The following is a 24,621-nucleotide window of genomic DNA, read 5'->3' on the forward strand; positions in this document are numbered from 1 at the left end:
GTGAGACGTTAGTAAAAATGATAAATCAGAACGCTACATAAAATTATATACATGTGAATAATTAGTTAATTCTTAAACTAGCTAAAAACTGACAAAACCTTCAACCTTATTATTTTAGAATTAATTAATTAAATTTTTATAAAATAATTTTTGATTTAAAATTTAATAAAATTTACTATATCAATATATTATAATTTAATATAATATAGGTACTATTTAACTATTATTGTATACAAATTAATAAGTGGTTCTGATAGTATGATGGATAATAATATTTATAAGACCAACAAATTATAATATTATAAATGCACTCTGAATATCATAAAGTTAAGTTTCTCTTTGAAATTGTTGTTATATATCTAGAGAGGAAAAAACACAATAGTAAGATAATGGTGTCTATAGGTTAAATAGCAATTTATAATGTTGAAACAGTAGTTTAATTTAGATATTGTTCAAACGGTATCTCGTACCCATACATAATTTATAAGTTTCGAGTAGAACAACTTATAGAAAAGTTATAAATTTAAGGTGTATAGAAATTTGGAGCAGTCAAAATTAAAATTAAATACCTAGTTGAATATAATAATTAATAAGGCGTATTGAACATAAAATAAAATCCATTTTAATAGTAGTCACTTTGGTAGAAAATAAGAATAAAGGGATATATCATTTTTTTTTATAAACATAGATAGAAAAAATATAACTTTTAACTGAGAGCACAATTTTAGTGCTCACCTGCTGTAAGTATACCGTAGCCCGTAGGTATATCATGCATGCCCAACCTTTTTCAAATTCCGGGCCACATTCAAGATTTATATTTACAGTGCAGGTCATAATGCAAATTATACTTCTGACCCTTTTTTTTTGTTCTTTTCAAAAATAACCTCGAAACGGATTTTTTAAAGCAACACAAACACAAGTGTCACACTAATTTATTTATATTAGTATTGGTATTATTATTTTTTAATTTAAAATTACTGTTAAGCATTTTGTAATTCTTGAAGATTTATTTTAAAAATTTAAAATTCCTAATTTTCACCTGCCGTTTTGAATACTTTCTTTTGCAGAAAACGGGTTGAGTCGCCTAGGGACTGAGGTATACTAGGGTAAATATTATATCAGTCAGTTAATATCTAACTGGGTAACTACGTCTTCTTCATTAATTCCCAAAATGTTGAAATTAATTTTTAGAAAACTTTTTGAACAACGCTGGTATACTTGTATTTTGATTCATTGAGATAAGTTACATAATATATCCGGTAGTAAAATAATGTAACACGTCCCGAATGGTGAAAGCATTAAAATATTGTATTTAAAAATAAAACGTCAACGTAACTTATAGGATTGAATATATTTTCCAATTGTTCGAGCGTAAAGTTGGTTTAGGTGAGGCTCAACTCAGATCAATTAACAATAATATCGTAGTAAAATTATTAAACCAATTGTTTTATATTGTTCAAGTGGGCATTGAATGACGGTAGTGTTCAATATTGCGTATCACTGTATTTTAACATTTTAGGACATTCTGGTTAATAATATTGAGGTTATGTAAAATTCACAGAAACCCTACCCGTACGCATTAACCTGGGTATACTTATTTATAAAACAGCTCCGTTCACCTCCAAACATAAATACAATGGATATTGTATGTTTTTTTATAATTATAAACAAAAATGTAGATAAAAAAAATAATAAAATAAACGACACAGTGATTCCATTGCTGGCCGTTCGTCTCGCTATTCTCGACTCGCGGCCAGGATTAGTAACGCTGTGGGAATAGCGTTATTGCTTGGTAACTTGGGGTGGGATTATTATTGGGACAATTTGAAATCGATTAATCATCACATTCTAAAACGATTTTGTGTGCAATTCAATGTGTTGTGGATTTTATCGTAAATTTAACCATTTGTTATACCATTCTGAACAACAACAAAAAAACTAAATGTTGCCACTTTTACACTTTTACATTGCAATGAAGGTATGTAGGTAAGTATTTGAATTTTTCAATTGATCTGCAATATTTTATCAATGTTTGTATATTTTAAGGTTACTTACAAACACGCTGATGGCGTTTCTTTAACGAGTCATATCATTAGTATAGTAATAGTATATATATATTATATGTATGCTGTATTATATAGTCATATCACCTACTTATTGATAATTAAAAATCACCTATCGTACTATATTATATTTCAAACAATGTATGCGTATACATAGTGGTTGAAGGAAAAAGGTTTTTACATTATAGCTAAATAAATTAGTGTATAAAACCGTAACAGGTACCTATGTTCGAATATCGTGTGACACTAATTATTTACTTTTAATAATATTTCCGAAATGTAAACCTACTAAACCGCCTATAATACCACCAACCCTTGTCATTTCTATATTCAGGGAATCGCGTGACTTAAAAACATTTATAACACTTCAACATATTCATTCTCAAACTTATATTGTAGGTAGGTATACTTAGTACCTATAATAAATTCAAAACGTTTCGATGGACATTTTGACAACTAATATATTTTATGTCTATACATCCAACACTTGACTGGCACGACTAATACGATATTTCAGTATTTCAGTGTTGTTGATTACTTTAAGTACAGAATAATATGTAACGAAAATATTTTCTTTTTTACACCAACGTCAAAATAATAAAATTGTATAAGACTCTGTGTGTTTATACTCCTATTTGTTATTAAAACCTTCAAATCGTTAATATGTTTGTGATATTATGAGTATCGACATTTAGGTTTTTGGAATGAATATCGTTACTCGACTCTTAAAAAGTATAAACATTTTTGTTAACACGTCGTCATGTTTTTACAGCCACCGTTTTTATTTGCAAGACTGCAAATTACAAATTTACTTAACTGTTAATAATTGAATATGGATGTTAGTTAAGTTATTGTCCTTTATTTTTAACTTGCTAAAGTTACAAGTTAAAAAGAAAAAACTAACTTAACTGAGTTTAAAATCAGTTAATTTTTTTTCAATGACTCTATTTTACAATCCACGCAGTTGTATAATAAGCAAATTAAACAAAATTTTATAAAAGTATAAAAAAAAAATAATTTATAGTTAAAGTAATACATACAACTATATTTTAGTGGGTAATTAAATTAACAACAAAGAGAATTTATCAAAATATGATATACCCTACTAAAAAAAATTATTAATTATTTAGGTTCGTTTTCGGTAATTAAATTTTTTAAGACATCACGACACTAACGTCTCTTTAAATTTAAAACTGATTTATAGAGTGGTGTTGAGAGAATTAAAATTAATGTGTTTGGGTAAAACTCTAATTTTCTACGAACATTTATAGTATCAAGTTATCAGAATACATGTTTTTTTTAAATCAATTGAAATCAACAAATACTGCATTCAACACTTTGACGGTGTACAATTTTGGAACTTCATAACCACATAACATATAAAATACCTAATAATTATTAATATACTATTTTTATTAATTTTATTTACATGACTACAAAATACTGAACTAACTGATTAGTAACTGCATATTATGGAACACATTTTAACTCATTAAGTTAGGCATTAGTTTTAAACAAAAAGTAACTTTTTACGTAACAATGTTAAAAGGAAGTAACTTCAACTTATTAACTCGTTAATGCCTAGCCTTGGCAAAGTGTATGCACCAAGTGATATTGATAATACCCCCTACACATTCAACAGTTTCGTCCATAGATTTTAGTCGTTGTAGTTTATTGTTTGGTGACATCCATTATGAAAACTGCATTTTCTTGGAAGAATTATTTAGGTTATGCCGTTAAGGGAAATGTCAAATTTTATATTATTACTATCCAAAACGAGCGGGTAACATACAATTATATTGAATTATACATAATATTGTTCTTGCGATGTGATTTACAGTCAATGCATGAACATTGAAGCCAACAAAAATGCACTATAGTAAAGCTAGTAAACTGTAATTCCAAATGTATGATTTTAATATTTATTTCTACGGACGACGTTTCCCGGTAAACTTAATATACTTTGGGTAGGTATTGTTCATGTTATAGTGATTAATTTAAATAAGTTATGACTTATTACCTTTTGTTTTTGAAATTTATGTTTGTATTAATATACCATATCACTAAACCCGTTTTTGTTCCAATAATGATTGTTATAAACATTGTACAGTTTAAGCTCAAAAACGACAGTAAAACGAAACAAATAATATTCTGATATTTTACATTTATATGAAAACGATCGAATTTGGCGTTATGTCAACAGATGACTTTATGTGATACTATATTTTTACTCAATATAAATATATAAAAATATATACATTGTATATTTTAAAAACACCTGTTCGACCTAGTATGCCCATATAAAACCGAATCGCCCAGTGTACACTGGGAAAGTTCTCTAGTGCGTGTGTGTCTGTGCGCATTTCACGCATTTAGGTGGCAAGGAAATATTAGACGAACACGAACGAGCCATTAAAATAAATATTATAAAATAATGGATTTTTTCGGTTAAATTTTTTTTGTAGTTTCCGCCATGCTCATAATAATATTATGCTATTCGGGCAGGTATTATGCGCGTGTATGATATTTTTATAATGCCACACAAGAGCAAATGTATATTTTTTTTCAAAGTAAAAATATGCTTCCTTTATGCGTAGGTGTACTTGCAGTTGTTATTTTGGACTGCAACTGCCGTAAGTTGGCAGTACGTGGCCAAAGCAGATGGTTCGAATAATATTATTATGTGCATATTATATTTAATAGCGTTTATATATATTATACTTTACGACCGTTAGGGCTACACACGAGGCACCTACCCACCCGCAGCGGCAAAAAGTCCTTTTTGATAATAGCATTAATAAAGCGAGTGGACGGGTCACTGGTGCAGAGGAAGAGGACGCCGTTGCGTTGTCAGAACTCGAGATAGGTGTACTAAACGAGATTTCCCGTTGGTCTCCTTTTATGTTCAACCAGCCATTTTAAAAGGTAGATTTGAATTTAATTAATTACATCGTACCGAACCCAAATCGTCTCGACTGTTGTCGGTGCCTATATGCGTATTCTTTAGAACATAATATACCCACTACAGTTCTTATTTTACTTAAATTTCACAATAAATTTGTATTGTTGCCCTCAGGATTTGTGACGGTTATAGTGATGACAACTTATAGTACCAAAAATATATTATATTTATATTATTAAAACATTTTTTTTTTAAAATTTATGTACCAATATTTTATGTTATATTTAAATGCATTTTAATTAGGTATTTATATAATATATTTATCACTCGTATTTAAACAACAGCACTCAAAGAGTCCATCTAATATTTAAAAGTTAAAAGTATAAGAATATAATTATAAGGATTTACTTTTAAAGCTTACTATTACAAAATAATTATGTTTTTGCTTTTTATAAGTATTTTTTTGGGATTATTTATTTAACATACCCATATGCACCTCCAGGAAGTAATTAGTAAGTATTAGTTTCTTTAGTTTCAACATTTTTAGTTATATTTAATCATGAAATTCATGTATTATTGAACCATCCTATTTTGCATATTGTGTGTACCTATACATTTTTCATTTATTTTTATTTTTACAATAATGTATTTAGAAGCTTTTATTTATTTTTGAGGGCTTAGGATTTTATTGAAAAACCAACATGGGAGAAAATAAAATCTAACTGACTAACATTACTCTATTGAACTAAATACAATAAATAAATGTCTAATAATAAATTAGGTCGTAGGTAGGTACTATATTAGCGAAATAATCAATTTTACCATGAAATTGTGAGCCAGTAGCCACCACTAGTAATATTTGCTTGGTACAATTCTAAAATATTACCACGGGTTATTAGGGTCCACATGATTGATTTTAATACGTGGTTAATCACCCCATAATTTAGAATTTCAGTTATTAATCTGTATTAATTTATTTTAAATTAAATAGATGAATAATATATTGTACTTATAATTATATGTACAGAACAAATCATAAGTTTATTCAAACTAACAGCTTTGAAGTATTAATCGTAAACAAACCGTCTATTTGATTAACAGCACTACGGCAGTGCAATGTGTTTTGTTGAAAAATTTCTTGTTATCGTAAAAAAAGAAACTTGAATTGAATTAAATACAATTGGATTTATATTTAGAATAAAAATTTTAACTTATATATCTTAACAAAAAAATGTTTCAGAAAAATCACATATCATAGGTAATTTATTTAATTATTCATTTATTTAGTCAATTAGTAATTTATTTGGTCAATTAGACGAGCTTGTTCTAAATGTGACTTACTATTTTTGGTTTAGCCTTCGTGGAAACTCGAAAAAAACATTTGCACATATAAACAGCTAACTGGTAAGTTATAGAAAGTTATTTTATTTAAATTGTACACAGATTTTTTGTATCGGAAATCAAAATATTGAAAAACAATTCTAAAAGGAACATTTAAGTACCTTTAAGCGAAGATAAATAGCAATTAATAATTTATGTTTAGTTTATTTTCGAACGATCATTAATTATTAACTTAAGATTTTAACGATTTAAATACTTTGTATACAATATACAGAAACTGATGCAAGAATAACATTATTTTCAGATCCATAGAATTTTTTTTAGTGATATAATTATTCACTGCGTAATTTATCTTTAATTATTCTTAAAAAAACATGTGGACTACACAATTGTTTTATTTTTATTCACATAAAACCTTGAAGCATTCAACGATAACTTTATGTTCATATAGTTTATGCTGATTACCGATGAAAAATGTACGGTAGGTATATATAGTATATGATTGTATTTACAAAAAATTTAAAAAAAATATATTACAAGCTTAATTTAAATTTACCTGTTGGTTTCTGCCTATTAAATTGCAGGTATTTATCTATAACTAATACACAATGTATTATTGTTTAAATAAAAATAATATGTACTAAAATACAAATTGCACTAAACAATAGCAGGTATTACGATGTTGATATATTTTTCTGAGTTTTGTATACATTCAATAAAAACCATGATATTATGTTAAACTGAAATCTTGGAAATTAGGGCATATTTTGCTAAAAGTATGACATTAAATGTATGTGTTTGTATGAGTCAGAGAGATATAGTTAAGTCAATAATTAATAAATTACTTGTACACCTAGGTTTAGGTATTATTAAATATATTACCCATATTTAAAACAATAAAAAGATTTGATGAAAAAAATTAAACTTAAATTTAGTATGTGTCAAGATAATAATATACGGTGGAATTCCTTCCTTGAAATATTTATTTACAATAGTATTTGATTCACAACCCAACTCAAATAGTGAGTACTCGTGAATTAAATATGAAATAATATATTTAATACCAACATTATATTTTCCCAAATTTTCGTTGAACATAAAATGTATGTTATTGCGTGCTGTTGCTATTGCAAGTATAATACTATGTCTTACTTAAAAAACACTTCGAAACAATTATTGAAGCCTCAGCTTTCGAAAAATCAAGCAGTTATCATTTAAAATATATGCAAATTAATTTTTTTAATATTTGTTTGGAGATGATAATATATATATATATATATACATAAATTATATATTATATTATTATTATTATTATTATTATTTTATATATTTATATTATTATAAAATTACGAGAAAAAAATGTATGTTTTAGATGGCAATATATCCATAAAATATTTAAACACTTTCTGGTGCTTACAAAATGTGTAATGGCTATGTTTTGTATAAAAAAAAAACAGAAAAAACTTTAAAATGAATAATGAAGCAATAAAGTGCTACAAAAATGTATTGGAAATGGAGATAAAATGTATATATTATGATTGTTGTTTCTAGATGATTCAAATATTTTTTAATCATTGTGATGGATAATATAATTGTTATTATTCACCTAATGGCCAATACATAACGTTGACACATGATGTATTATTTTGGAATGAATCACAAGAGTTTGGTTATTAACGGAAATGCGTTTTAACAGTTGAGTAAAAATAATAACATTCATTTCAGATGCTCGCCAAAACAATGAATTTATTTTACACGATACTTTATTATTTTAAAATTAATTTTGTTTACTATAGTTTGGCTTAGTAGGACGAGTACTTACTCAAAATATTAATTGATTTTACATTTCAACTATATTATAGGTGTATACGTCTTAAAAGTTGTTATTTTTAATTTTTTCAAAACTTTCCCAAAGTGCCTAAACGTAATGAAAAACTATAGAAAAGTGCCTTGGAAAAACAAAAACACTTGTACAAGGGGTTTTAACCGATATCCGACCATAATCGTTTTTCGAAGGCGATGGTTTATTATTGAATTGCATTTACCAATAAGCCCAATAACTAATTTAGTAATAACACTGAATTTTTAATGTAATTTCAAGTTAATACACACATATATGTAATAAATATTATTTATAATGAATGAGTACTTTTAACTTTAAAATGGCTGAATATTTAATTACCTACATTAAACACAATTTTCATAAACTACAAACGTTTTACCTTAATAAATTATAATAATTTATAATTTGATTCCTAACTCTCGGTCTTTTATAATAAATAGTTATGATTATGGCATGTCATTTGAATACAAGAATAAAAGTGCATTCTTACGTTCATTACTACAAGTCGAAATTAAAGATCAAAACTGTTGATAATTAAATGTACTCCCGTTGTGAGTAACTCTATAAACTAACGTCTGATAAATACTCGAAGGTTATGAAATAAATAACACTATTCAATCGAAACAGATGTCTGGTTTGCAATGATTTATCACATAGATATTTTATTATTTTTATTTTAGTACAAAAAACTAGCCGAATACCTAACTACCTATCGTGCGCCAAGTTGAGTGAAGCGAGACGAGTGGTTCGGTCTACGGGTGTTTTGTCCATATTTATTGCCGCGTTTGTTAAATTTTTTCCATTCCTATAAGGCATATTATGCGTGTGCTATTTAAAAATAATATTTTCTAAAGCTATCTTTAATCACAGCTCATAATTATTTACCACCTTTACCTTATAATTTGACAATAATATGTTAATTTAGACAAATAAAAAAAAAGTAAATACAGATGAAAATTGGTTATTCGATATGTTATGCGTTAGTAAGACCGAAACAACACATGTGGGTATAACGTCCCCCCAAAGGTCCTACTTAACGTTCAAAATTAAGTATTCTTATATTAAAAAGAAAAATACTACGTAGTATAATATCAATAAAGAAGCCACTCGATAGTTTATATACAGTATGATGTTGGTAAAAGTGTAACTGCAGATTCAATAGGTACCAAGTGAAGTAATTTATAATATGATTTTATTATTATAGGTATTCAAATTTATGTTATGGCCACCGATTCACGGCCCCCTCACTAGTAATCAATGATTATTATCCTACAGGGGTTCGATTTGTGGTGTGCTGTACCTCCAATTTCGCTCGTTACATACGTACGGTTTCATATTTTATACATTTTAATCCACGACGATCGCACCTCCATAATGATAATAACATTTCGTAACGCGGCTGCAGCTGTGGCGTGTAGACAACTGCAGCTCATATAGTTTTTATGGGCTTATATGTGAGACGTATAAATTATGCATGGTTTTCGCAAGCCCGACGGAAAAGTAATTCGTAGATATGATTTGCGAGCGGTTTTCCAGGCTGAAAACCTCTTACCCGGCCACGAGGTACCTACCTATACATTTTCGATGCGTATTTTATGCGTTTCGCCGTTAATTTAATACTCTGCAAGTGTTGTGGGGAACGGTGGTCATACACCGTGGTAGCTGTTAGGTGTAAACATTTGTATATTTTCTTCCATTCCACACACGTCGTTTGAATAATTTATTCAGACGTTTCCACAAGAGGTTCAGCCCGGAAAACGTCGGAAGTCTCATGACTAGAATTGCATTCGCTATTGTGGTGACTATACTAAGGGTATTTGTTCACCATGACGAAAAACACCGTTGGCCAAACGGTAAGGCATAAGAAGTTTTCTGTAAGCACGTCTGTACCGATACCGGCTATGTACCTAACAAATTATAACATTCTGTATATTTTTTCATCAGTCGTTTTATTGGGTTCGGTCATCAATAATATATTAATTTAAAAACAAAAACGAAAAATACACAAAAATATTATTTTTATTTTTCTACAGTTATTAGATACCTAAGAACAATGACAATAAGTGATTTAATTTTTGTTGAACTACCTATCATTTTATCATTTTATAGTTACATTTATAGTATACATTTTATAAAATATTGATAGGTCACGCCCTTTGCAGGAGTTTAATGAGTAATAAATGTAAGATAGCAATTTATTTATTATTATCGTATATTAAAAGTTGTAAATTATTTTAATTGTTCAATAAACACTTAAGTGATTTTCATTTTATAAATATTAAGTGAGAAAAGTTAAATAACTACTTAGGTATAAAGTATCATTAAATTTAATATGATAAAAGAAACCACCAACACAAAGCACACACAAGACACAATAAAGTTGTTCAACTAAACAATACAAAAAGTGTCATGAGTAGATGATTTTGTGAATTCTGAATATTTCTGAAAGCAATATGAATCATAACAATTTTAAGAAGATATTATTACGAGGTAGAGTTTAGTTTCATAAATAGTATCAATAAAAGTTGAAGTTTTGAACATTTTTAGTCACAGTTTAAATTATATCAAGAAGTACGAAAAATTATGCGCAGTCATAAATATTTTATAGTGAATTTAATACATTTTGTACTTGAGTGAAAATAATGAATGTTTAACAGTTTCACCTCAGATGACGGTAGCACTAAAATAAAATCCTTGAATAATTTATTTTTTACACTCATGTAGTCGTGTAACATTTTACTAACCGAGTATGAATTGACTTTAATACAAATACATTGATTAAAAAACAATACACCACTTTCTTTCTTTGTTGAACAAATAATTGTTTATGGTACCACCAAATACCAACAGATTTATCTTGTTAAGAGTTAAAATGAGAATAATATAACACATGCAATTGATTTAACAAAGTATATTAATTATTTAAAAGTAAATTACTAGGTTTAAAAATAAATTATCCGTCAATGAACGAACTTTATGGATAAATCAAATGTATTCGCAACCCTACAAACAAAGTAAAATATTTATTAAAAAAATCATAAAAGATTCACAAATTAAAAATAATTCGGTCATGTTTTATGTTATAATGTTATAGCTTTCGATTGCAAACTGCCCACTTAAACGTCCTAAGTGGGTAACACAATTATTTTGTTCTGAACTAAAAATACATTTATGGTGCACATGTACAATTTACATCTGTTTTTAACTATTATAAGTTATAACTAAGCAAAATATGAAATAACAAGGACGTCGATAAAATAAGATAAAACATTCGATATTTTGACCGACGAAATGTAGTTTAATTGAAGGGGAGTTGGCTATTGAATAATATTGTCTAAAAAAGGTTTCATTCATAAATTATTAACGACTTTTATCGATGTGAGTGCGAGTGACGTTACGGAATATGAATGCAATGACCATGTGCCCACGATTATTATTTTATAAAATATCAAAACTAGAATATTATTTTCGCATATCACTGTCGAACGAACTCGAGAACAAAAACTGTTGGATTCCATATTGTTTGACTGAAATAGTCTTTAAATAGTTTTTCGATATTTATTTAGCACAATGTCGTTTTCGTCGATTTTATCGTGGTGGCTGGTAATACTATTATATACAACATATAATGAGGATCTATTAGTCAGACATAAATAGACACTAATCGCGTTTGAGATTCGATCGAGGGGGGGGGGCTGAAGTCCTATACTAGAGTAATATCGTATATGTTTAAAAAAAAATGTAGGAAATATTTGGGGGCTGTTGAAAAATTGGAAAGAGCTTAGCCCCCAAGCCCTACCCTCTCCTTATTTGCGTCTATGTAGGGAGACGGTGATCGGAAATCCATTGGGGGCTTGAAATTATACTAGGACTTTTAAAAATCTATGGGACATTTTTTAATATTCATCATACACAAATATGATTGAGTGCAGGGGTTTGATAAAATAAAAAGACTTGATGGTGACACTATGGATGTACTATCACCATGTTTCAATAAAATAAAACTATTGTAATATTCTTTAAAATTTCGCATCGAAAATGTAGGTACCTATTTGACAACTATATTTCTAAGTACCTAAATGTTATTGCAATGCAAGCGATGGCTGGTGTAGTGGAGTGATAATAAAACGACAACTTAATACTTACTTATTTTAAAATTAGGTATTTTATATTATACGCGCAGTTTTCTAGCAAACATTTATATTTACAATATCGAACTTCAGCAGTAGTTCAAAATTGATTAACCAGTATGCCGCAGACACGATTACCGACCCGGAATACAAACATTTCGGTATAATAAAATACTAGTTCACGATATGTTACGCAACATTTATCGTGGCCTTATCATTTTAGCCGGTCGCATACTAGCATCAGATGTTAAAGTATATTAATAAACATGAACTTTGTCGAGTTCGCTAGGAGTCTCTTACTTCCGGTTAGTGGTTAAAAAAGTAATAACTACACAACTGTAAGTCTGTATACACCAGATAGTCCTGTATATTGAGGAGAACACGTTCTTTCGCGTATTATAGCTACTCTACATGGATTTATAATAATGTGTCGGTAGTATAAGTGCACTGTTATATTTAATACATTTTATCCGTAGTCTGGATATTACTCTAAACAGTTTATTATTATTTTATCACAAATATATGTTTTTAGTACCGTTTGATATTCCCTTAATATTCCCCACCACCAACTACAGGAGGAATATAGAAATAAAACTTACATAAAAATTTTCCGAACGATTTTTGTTGGCAATTAAAGGTAAAATAATTTTTCTTCTTGATTATCATCTTCAAATTTCAATAGAATATTATACACAAAGAGCAATTTGAAAATTTGATTTACAAATAAATATGGGCATTTTCTTCAAACGCAACTTAGAAAAAAATAACTAAAATGTCACAAATTCTTAAAAAACTGGTTTAAACTGAAACTATCAATCAGTTCATCCAATAATTTGGTAAATTTATACTCATATTAAAATATAAACATGTACTTTTTAAACTTACTAAATAAACAAAGCATTATTTTAACAACAGATAAATATCATTAACTAAAAATAAAATAAATGTTCGTAATTTTGTAGACGATTGAAGTATTTACAGTTTTTATTGGGATGAAAATTTGAAGAAATAATTCAAATAATTATCGTACCTAGTAAAAATGAATAGTAATTTAGTAAACTAATAACAGGAAAACTTAACGTATCATGTATAAATCAATAGAATATGAGCGTAAATCATTATTTATTGTTTAATTATTACCACATAGTAATTGAATCTCCTTTCCATAAAATATTATTACTTTGAAATTCAGAAAATTTAAACTTAAAAAGAAATGAAACCTTTATATTACATAAACGTAATATATGTATAGGTAGCTTTAAACTTTATGAATAATGGTCTTCTATCGCATGTTATGGCTAAGGGATGGGGGAGGGGTCTGCTACTGTAAATCTCTACTGTTTGTATTTTAAGCAATATATTTTGCATTAGGTAATGAATTCTATTAAAATTGTTGAGCTCATGGTACGACTCATACAAATTTTATATTTATTAAAATGATTAAAAATGTATCATTTAAAGTACTTAAATAAATGTTTAGGTTTCAATAGTCAATATAGTATATTATAATACCTAATAGGGATTTCGGGAAGCTCAAAATGAAAAGACGTTATCCTTTAATGAATTTTAATTTAAACTAAACATTTTTACAGGTCATATTATTTTAAAAACAAATAATTTCTCAAAATACTATATAAAAATGAATAGGCAAAAATAATAAAAATAATTGGTACACGTTCATGAGAAACAAAGGTAAAAATACTTTTAATTTAATACATAAAATATATTATATTTACCCAGCCTTATTTAAAATTGAATAATAAATTATTAAATGCAATTAATCTTGTTAAATAAAATAAATATTTTAAAATATTAAATGAACAAATATCTAAAGTTTTATTCTCCGCATATTTTATATTGTATGCAAGTGTATGAAATACAATTTTAGTAAATATAATAATATTGTTGATTGGTAGTGTAAAACGCGTGTGTAGATATTATTTGATATGCTATATTTATTTTGCAACCAATCATTTTACAAAAATGTAACGGCCTTTTCAAAATTGAAATTGAAAACATGTAAGTAAATAATTTTCAACCATGATAACTTTGAACATAATATTTTTATTTAAAACGGAAAGTAATATGAATATACGGACGAATTCCAAGCAAAATATATTTTTTTGAAATACTAGTAAACATTTTTAAATTGAATTTCTTGACATCGTCGTTAAGGTAAAATGTAAGACAGTTTTATTATTTTCATCAACTATGTAAATTATGTAGTTTAATTATTTTTCCAAAAATAAATACATTCATACTTGTATAATATGTTATATTAGTTTTAACGTTAAGTGTAGAGAAGTAAAAAAAGATTGTCTTAGAGGATGCTAAAATATGTTTAACTGGGAGAGTAAGCAGGCAGATTGGCTACAAAATGCGATCACCTTGTATTTTCCACTTTGAAATATATTAATTTAAAAAAATAATAAATAAATAAATATGCTAATTTGAATTTATCTTGAAATATTTTCTCTAATCTATTTTTAAATTGTTTTGTAAAAGCAAATAATAATCTAAAATTGAACGGAATAACATTATTAACGAGAAGGCTGTAAATTCTTTTTTCCATATTTTAAAAATAACCTTTATTAAGCACTGCTATAAAAATAACTAAAAAAAAAAAAATATTTTTCATCTGGGACAAACACTTTGTAGGCACAATTAATGTAACAATGTCGTCAGGGTAATACGTAGGTGTCTTAAATTTAAAATTAATTATACCCATGAATCGATTATTTTTTTTTTCGAGGGTACTAATATTTTTTAAGGCATGTACGTGGCCATATACAAATAGTAGGTAGTGTACTTGGCATTTTTACGAATTGTTTTAATGTTTTCAGTGTTTAATTTATTACTTAAAATTATTATAATTGTGTAGTTACATTCAATATAATAGGCAGGTTCAGCAAGTACGATAGTGTTAAGCTGTTATCTCTCCACTAGCGATATTTATTTGCGTTATTATCTTGGACGATATTAGAAGGCTTTTAGTTTTGAAATAATTTGTTTTTATTATTAAAATCATATGTACCTATTACCTATCAATACTAAACCCACAGTGGTGGTATCCGTCATTATATACAATTGTACCGATCTTATATTAACTATTTTGAAAAACTAAATTTTTTAGTAATATTTGAATACTTTATGATTTAACATGGACATTATCTTCAGTTTAAAACATTCAAGTTTTAATAATTTGTATAGTTTTATATCAACATCATAGTGTTATATGCACTTCAGTACAACTGTAACCTACAAAAGTGTGGAACAATACAATTTATCTAACCATAATATAGGTGCCTTACAATAGATCATAAATCGAAGGTGATTTTATTTGTACCTCAATAATTTTACTGGTAAAACGAATATTTTTTACGACAAGAAAATAATGTTAGGAAATAAAAAAATGAAATGTTATTCGGAACGCCAACGATCCATTCACGGCAAAGACAAAATATAGGTAAGATTTCGAATCAATTATCAAATGAAACACATTAACAATATAGATCTAAATCTGTGTTATGAAATTCAAGTACAAAAACAATTAAAATATTATTTTTTTTTGTTGACTGAGTTTCATAAGGTATTCCTATTGTTTGTATAATAGCATAGAGTAGAAATTAAAAATAGATTAAGTCAACAAAAATATATAAGATTTACTTTAATTAAAAATAATACATTAATGAAGTAGCTTTAACAGTTTTGTCACTTAATCAGAGCCTACTTGTATTAGTAGTAGCAAGTAGGTGCAGATATTGAAGAATTAATCGTTTGTGAAAATTACGTGAGTGAGGGTCGTAACAGTCAGAACTATATTTCGCTGTGTGCGCTGAAGGCACCTGTTTGTAAAAGCAAAAATTTGCATTGCACAAAATGTAAATGAGTTTCAATATTTAAGGAAATGTACAAATTCTGGAAATCATTGGTGAAAAAATAAAGAAAATCAATAACGTTTTAATTTTATGTGGGTCTACTTTTGGCGTCAATACACTGCACAATAAAACTTTTTTTTCATAAAATACAAGTTCACGAGGGTACGTTGGGGGTATATTATACTGTATAGGTATACATATATATATTCTTCATGAACATTATCAATAGTAATAAAATGCAAACTTCGAAAAATGTATTCTACGGTGTCGTAAAACGTTACCTTTGCTACGCCTTTTCCATGTATTTCTACAGGGGAGTGAAATATATAATATTCGTATAACGCTTATAAGAGAACATACCTACTGCTACCACTTTTCGGGGAGGTGTCCGTTTTAAAGGTAGTCGTTTGACGGTATCGTGGTAAAACGGTTTCGAAAACATTTACATACTTCTGGAACGGATTTTTGCATCCGTTCACAGCAGTAGGTTGTACTCGTCTATAGACTACTGTAATATTATTTCTAAACATATGCTAATTCGCAGCTTTAATCCTCTAGACTTATTCGTAGGACCCGCAACCCAAACCGGACGATAATATTCTATCGAGTAGGTACTATATTATCTTATACGCGGTCTCTAGTGGTCTACGATCTTTGCCGACCGGCGGAGGAGATGCATAATAATAATAATAATATACAAATACACTATATTCTAGATTATAGTTTAATGTACAGAACGGGTTGAGTCGTTTCCTCAGTATCCATCGTTTTAATAATGGAGAACCACTGTAGGATCCACTCTGCACGCACAACAAAATTATACAAGCGAATTATTGAAGAGTCGAATAATATCGAATCATGTTATAAACTATACCACTAATAATAATATATTTATAGTAAAATCTGGTCACCGAGAATGCATACAATTTTTGTAAAAAAATTGATTGATTTTTGGGCAAGTCTATTCTAATTTTTTTTTCATTCGATCTTTTAACACGACCAAGAATGTTTAGTTTAAATATTTATAACCGAAAGTCATCCCAATGTGCTTCGTCAATTTAAAAGAGCCATATCCACGGACGAACGATCGATCGATGAATGTTCCTAAATAAGAAAAGTCTCAGAAGGAAACAAATGAGTAATGAACCTCACGAAGTTAGGAAAAATTATCGGCAGTATTCTACTGTGATAAACTGATAACTGTTAATGAACATTTTAATGATTTTATACACAACTTAATTATTAAAGAAGGCAGAATTCAAAAGAAGTTTAAAATTGAAGGAATCGATGACCAGAAACCTTGATTATTTTTTTTTTTAACATTATAGACAGATGTATTATTTTTATAATTATGATATTTCTTAGACCTTAAAAAAAGTATTTAAGTCTTTAACTGGACATTTATAAGATATCATATTATAAAATGACACTATCCGGAAAAACGCCCATAACGTTCTTATATGACTGAATTATGAACAAATAACTAAACAGTCAGTAATTTCCGTTTTTTAGTAGCTGTTTTTAAAGGTTTTTGAATCAAAACTTGAATAAAAACTGACCTCCATAGAGTCCCGAAAATCACCATGGTATAATTAGTTTCAGAAATCGGTGTTCATTGTCTACTGATACTGATCATTCATTTTATGTCAAAAAGTGTTGACAGAACAATTTAAAAATAATTTTATGATAAAAATCATCTTTTGCTCAGAATTTAAAAGTTCTATTTTTACAAATTATATATTATTCATTTAAAAATTTTAACTTATTCATACGATACAAGAAATCATGTACCTTCGTAAAGTTATTACATCAAACATTGGTGATTACATATTTCAAAAAATATCACAAACAATTCCCTTGAAAACCATTTCAAGTTTAAATAACTAACAACTTTTAAAACGTTACATTTTTTATACTTCGCTACAAGTTTGCTTTCAAAATTCGCGAGAAAAATGTTTGAAATTGTCAGTATTATAACATTTTCCTGATTTATAATATTCCGGGTAAGATCTTACCTATTCTCAAATTCCAATGTAATATTTTTCTCGTTAAAAATGTCTCTGTTTTTAAGATTCTGTATAGTTTTAGGTACCTCCTAATAAACACTTCTCTCTTATGTTTATATTTACATTTCCGCGTAATGCTATTCCCATGTTTACAATGCACTTGTAATTTTTTTTCCATGCAATATTTTCCCGTTTGCACCCGGGGGAACAGAAGCGCAGCTGCCGAAGTCGTATCACCGCGTACACGACGGAAACACAACAACAACGATGACGAAAATATCAACAAAAACAACAACAACAACAACCAGGCACCCACACATTTTACAATAAATGGTGTGGCACTTACCTCTGGACGGCCAGGGCGAGCGTGAGCCAGATGGACGCGGTGTGGAACAGCGTCGGTATGACCTCATTCATGGCGTACCAAGCGTAGCACGATTCGACAGGTGACAGCGGCTTGTAGTGGTTGCCCAGGGTGTACATGTAGAACAGCCACGGGGCCGGGAACAGCAGCGTGAACATGTCGGACAGGGCCATGGACATGAGCACCACGTTGGTGGGCGTGCGCATGTGCCGCTTGGACAGCACGACCACGATCAGCGTGTTGGCCACGATGGTCACCAGCAACAGGAACGGCATGACGTACCCGTACATGGGCCGGGCGTACCGGACAGGCATCTCGGTGGTCACGTTCAGATAGTTGGTCTCGTTGCCGTCCTCCTCCGTTCCGTTGAAGTCGAACAGTCCCGTCAGGTAGGTGGGCACCACGGCCGTATAGTTTTCTTCTTCCATCGGGTCGTCCGTGCCCCCGCCGACGTCTTATTTGACTGTTCTCTCGCGCTTCCGGTTCCCCGAGCACCACACTTCCGCCCGATACCGCGCCCGTTCCTTTACGACCGGACGGTCGTTATGGTTGCGGCGAAGCTGGCGGTCGTCGTCGTCATCGCGGTATATACCACGGATCCGGTAATTATCGGGGTAACCCGACGCTAGGGAGTTCCAGTGGCGAGTGTGCAGGTGACGACGATGTCGAGTCCCGCAGCGGTGTTGGCGCGTCGGCGCCAGCGACGATGGCGTTCGACTTCTCGCGATCTCCTACGAGAAGTGCGGGTCGAAAACAACGACTTCCGGCGTGTGGGTGTGCGGGTGAAGTGGCAAAAGTCGAGTTAGTTGCGGCCCGCTTTCATGGGCGATTGATTCGGTCGGCTGGATCTGAAAAATAAAAACCACTATCATATAAATAAATAGAATATGCGGCGTAGTGACGTTATTGCGGACGAGGGACAACCGAGAATAATAAATCGTGTTTTAGAGACCGTCTCGGTCTAACGTTTGTTAACAGGGTTGAGTTATACCGAGTTATATAGCGGACGATAAGGCTAGGAAGACTTTCACAAATCGTTTTAATTTGTGTTAGGTACTACCTATATAATTGGGTGCCGTCAGTGCCGTTGTTACAAGTAGTTTTCACCACACGATATCGTACAAGACCCGAACGCACAAAGTTCGTATACGCACTTCAACGTCGAAAACCACAAAAAGCCGATTTCTATAACCGTGTTCATGTGTTCCAAAGTTAGTCATGCTGTAATACTCTACTCTACTAACTGCCGTTGTATGTATTCCAAACGTGGTCAAACGGTGAACCTTGTTTAACTGTAAGCAACTACCTAATATAATAGTTGGTATTTATGAACAAGTTTTAATCTACTTTTTACTACCTATGCAATAACTTTATCAATTGCCTCAACGATTTATTTTTTCGTGATATGGCCCGAACCTTTTAACGCACATTGTTTTTCAAAAATAACAATTTGTTAGTCTTAAATTATAAAAAAAAAATTTCTACTAGGTACTTTTTTATTTTTTTACAAAACATATTATCACACGACGCTTCTAAAAACTTTTATACTTTACATTTTAAAATACTTTTTCCATAGCTATTAAATATTATAATTGTTATAGCATTTAACATTAAATCTATTCGATTCATTCAAGTGAAACATTATACATATTATATTTGTTTACACAAAACTAAACATAAACCAGATAAAAATTAATTTTAACTTATCCGACCTCACAAAACGTGCTGTATTACATTCCAATTGAGTATAAATTATTATCATACCAGGTAGGTACCTTTATAGAATTATATTTTTAGCGTTGCACATTAAATAATATTGTTTACGGCGCACTGCATCACATATTATTCACATTCAGTTGATATTATTTTATGGAACTGTAATTCCATGTACAATAATGTATTAAGATTATATTCGTATTGTACTGTTATTGTGTCAGACGTCAGACGCCGATGCGAAATTCATAAAATAAAACTAGGACGTAAATATTATACGTTGCTGTTAAATTTCAGACGATTAATGAGCCGCACGCGTTTGATAAAATAAAATTGCTTTTTTTTCATCACTTGAGAATGGGTAGGTATAAAACTATGCATATGCTCATACTCGACCTTACTCTTTACCCCATTCTCCACATCACCCCAAATAAAAATAATAATTAATCATATTTTATGTTATCTAATTATTAAAATCTTAAAAAATATTATTAAAATGTAAATGGATAACAATAAAATCATTGCTATGTTTAATTGCAAGTGCAGTGTGGTTCTAGAAACAATTTAATTTATGTGAAGTATAATCATATTTTTGTAAAATAAAAATATACTATGAAAAAATAGTAAATGTAAAATCATTTATAATATAATGTAACAGGTATAGGTATGTAATAGCTATCTTCACCGATGGACTTGAAAAACATTAATCAGAAAATTTCAATTTTATGCGTTCAAAGTGTTATTATTGTTTTGATAATGTAGGTGAGTAGGTTCTATACATTTATTCAACAATTTAGTTATGTGATATTGTGATATCGTTCAGGGTTATTCGTTTTTAACAAAACACATAATTGTATTGTTACGGAATAATTACCTTTCATTTTGCAGCCGTATTTTGATTAGGTAGCGACGGGAATAATAATTAGTTTTAAACAACATTTATAAGCAATATTTCTTGCGAAACGTATAAAACATTTTAATATCTTCGAAACAACTAAGAGAAATAACAAACAATAATTAAATTATAAAATTGCGAAAAATTTAAAAACTGTTTAGGTACTGCTAGAACACTTAAACGTACAGTCCTGATTAAATTTATTATAATATCGTATATTTGTATCGCATATTTTTAATATTATGTTCTTTTAAAAATGATAATAATTATTATTCCAATAAGTGTTAGTAATAATTGTTATAGTTTATGAAGTGTAAGTTATTGTATTGTTAGTACAACAGGTACGAATTAAATTAAATTGTTGTTCAGGCCACCATCATTCAATGACTATATTTTAGAAGCATTGGATCAAAATAGAAAGTCATTTGTATTTTGACATTAAAATGTAAAAAAAAGGAACACTTTTTAAACCCATTTCCATAAAGTATTATTTTAATATAAATACAATGGCAACAGTATTTTTACCACCAATAATGAATTAATACTGAGTTATTGTACAATTTAGTTATAAGTTATAAGCTATAACCTGTATCATATTATATAAATATATAATCTAAAAGTAGGTGAATGGTGAATCATCACAGTTGTATAAGCCTTAAGAAATGATAATAATAAAATAATTATTTTTTTTTTTAATTTTATGAAATTGGTTTTTGTGTTATTGATATTTTGATTTTAATTTGAAGTAAAATTTTAAAGTTACCATTAACGACTTGAAGAAATAATTTTTTTTAATTTTATGTCCATGATTTACATTATACAATGTCGAGTTCGTTAATAGTTTTTATTGTATTTAATTTCAGAATTGTGCTTATTACTGTAGAAAACACTGATAAGGTCTTGCCAAAAAAGGGAAAAACTTAAACTAAACTTGATTTTTATTTTATGTTTTCACTGTCCCAAAATCAGTGGAAATTATTCATTATCCGTCTGAGGTTTGATTTAAACTAACAAAGATCACAGAATTACGACTGGTTTGCATAATATTGTTCAAAACAAAATTAGTAAACCATTGTTATAATAGTATATGTGCTATTATGTACGCCGAAAACACCCAAATAGTTAAAACGAAATTATTCGAGAAACTCTATGGCTGATTGAAGTAATAATAATTAATAAAATTAAAATGCAAATAAATTGACAAAATTATAAACGTAACAATTATAATGGCTGTGAAATATGATTATAATAAACTCGAGTTTAAATTATATCGTAAAGCCTGGTACTGTAAGTTGTGGTGTACCCATTTGCCGGTGTGTAAATATTGTGTTAATAATAATAATGTGTAAATATTTGAGCGTACTCGAAAACTCTCACCGCTGCGGGTACCTGTGTACAAATTATCACCTGGTGGGACGTCGTCACTCGTCACGCGTTAAGAGGCCCGACTAGCCATAGTACGCCATTTCGCGTGACGACGATATTCCGTGCCAACAAAACCGATAAATAGTCCCGTCGACCAATGTCTGAGTACGACGATATTATGGCGAGTTTACCTGCTAACAGTTATTATGACAGAGAAAGTCAGAAACTAAAAGAAACCGACCGAGGATCGTGCACACCCACCTCACAACCAAACACCTGCGATGTGAACCTCTGTGTGGCTATTCTCACTGTTAAACATATTATTATGATGAATGAGTGCAGAGCGAATGAAAACGAGAGAGAAAAACACGATACACCAACACGAACCTGTACGAAATAATCTTATCAGACTGTCAGACAGAAAACGTCGTGACATTCATCAGATCGAAATGAATGATATCATATTATGAAAAACTCAAGCAAACAATTATTACGTAATATATTATAATTGTAAACAAATGCAATGGTTAAAGTTATAATGGGCCCTGTCGTCGAAGCCAAAGCTCAATAAAAAAGAATTATAATGTATTTTATTATTTTTATGAAATTTAAAATTCAAAATTATAATATGATTTATATGTTAGTGGAACATGTAATTTTTTCTTTCATGATTTTAGCACATAATAATAATATTATGTTGCACGTGTTAGCTAAACCGATAATTACTGCCGTCGACTGATGTGATACTATGACAACATTAAGACATATTTACTAACAATAATAATAATAATTATAATATATTATTTTTTTATGAAATTTAAAACTCAACAATATAATTTAATAATATGTAAGTTGAATGTGTGATTTTTTTTTCATTAATTTAGAACAAAATAAGAACTATGCCAATAACACGTAACATATTCCTTGGTACTCCAAGCCATCAAGCGTCAATCGGGGATAATAATTCTACTACACCTCACCTCTTGGTTGCCCTAATATATAGATCTTTGAATTGAAAAAAAAACAAATTATGTTATTGAAAATATAAATCCGACTAGTAATATCTATATTATTAATACTATGCTGTAATAAATTTCACCAATCAACCATCCACTTTTATTTTCTTCTAATATAATACCGTTTTTAGAAACATTTTTTTATAAATAGTTTGATTTAATTGTCGAAAAAAACGTTTTTTTTTTTTATATAATTCGTTTTTACATATTTTTTAAGTTATCTTTTTTTAAAACTTTTACTCATTTTAGTCGCAGAATTCATTTTAAATTCTATATCCACAAGAGCAATATTTGTCAGAGAATTTTAATATATGAAAATTAAGATCACATTTTTAACAAATACTAAACTAGTTCTAAACATTAGACGTTTTCATGAGTGGCATTTTATGTGGTATTAATGTGTGCTACTATATACTCAAGGTATCTAAGAAAAATAATTCTAACTGATTTGCTACTCGTTTGAACTTAAATTTTTAAATATTGAGATTCTCAAAAATCTATTATCATTCTGCTTTAAATTATTGATTTATAAAATTAAAAGTGCAATAAAATATGCTACCATTAAAACAATTACATATTGGTAAAATTAATTTTCAAAAACTCAAACACTTTTCTAGAAAATTTGAGTTTACTTTTAAAAATACAATTACGTTTTTGCATATACATCACAGTGGTGGTGTAGTGAAATGTATATATATTTTTTTATAAATATTTCGACATTTGAGGTACACACCGAAAACTCAACCCACAACACAACCGTTGTTCCGATGATCGTATTATATATATTTTTTTAAATAGTTGTTACTGTTACAAGAAACAAGGCACAAATCTAATATGAAGATATCCGGTCATAATATTATGTATTGAGAGCACCGTACATCACACACTTGTTATTTTCTAGTACTTTTTTGATTATGTGTTTCTGCGGATATGGGCAAGAACTACCCGGCACCGTCCTTGTGCACGCTGTTTATTGAGTAGATGGTTGAATGTCCACTGTGAATTCTAATTCATTACATTAAAGCTTATTCAACGAGTATACGCACGTGCGTATATTATGGAATATCCACAGAATAATATTATTATATTATATTATATTATATTA

At 29.1% G+C, this 24,621-nt stretch overlaps 1 protein-coding gene across 1 annotated transcript in view; it reads right to left on the reverse strand.

The window, feature by feature from the left end:
• Positions 1 to 24,621, reverse strand: part of LOC111042827 (sex peptide receptor) — a 212,975-nt gene that overhangs the window by 89,626 nt on the left and 98,728 nt on the right. The window contains exon 3 of the mRNA XM_022327523.1: positions 18,510 to 19,375. Within this exon, the coding sequence (XP_022183215.1) occupies positions 18,510 to 18,955 (446 nt within the window). The 5' untranslated portion in view covers positions 18,956 to 19,375. The remainder of the gene's footprint in view (positions 1 to 18,509; positions 19,376 to 24,621) is intronic.

This window comes from Myzus persicae, unplaced genomic scaffold (genome assembly GCF_001856785.1).
Source record: "Myzus persicae strain clone G006 unplaced genomic scaffold, MPER_G0061.0, whole genome shotgun sequence".
NCBI classification, from domain to species: Eukaryota; Metazoa; Arthropoda; class Insecta; order Hemiptera; family Aphididae; genus Myzus; species Myzus persicae.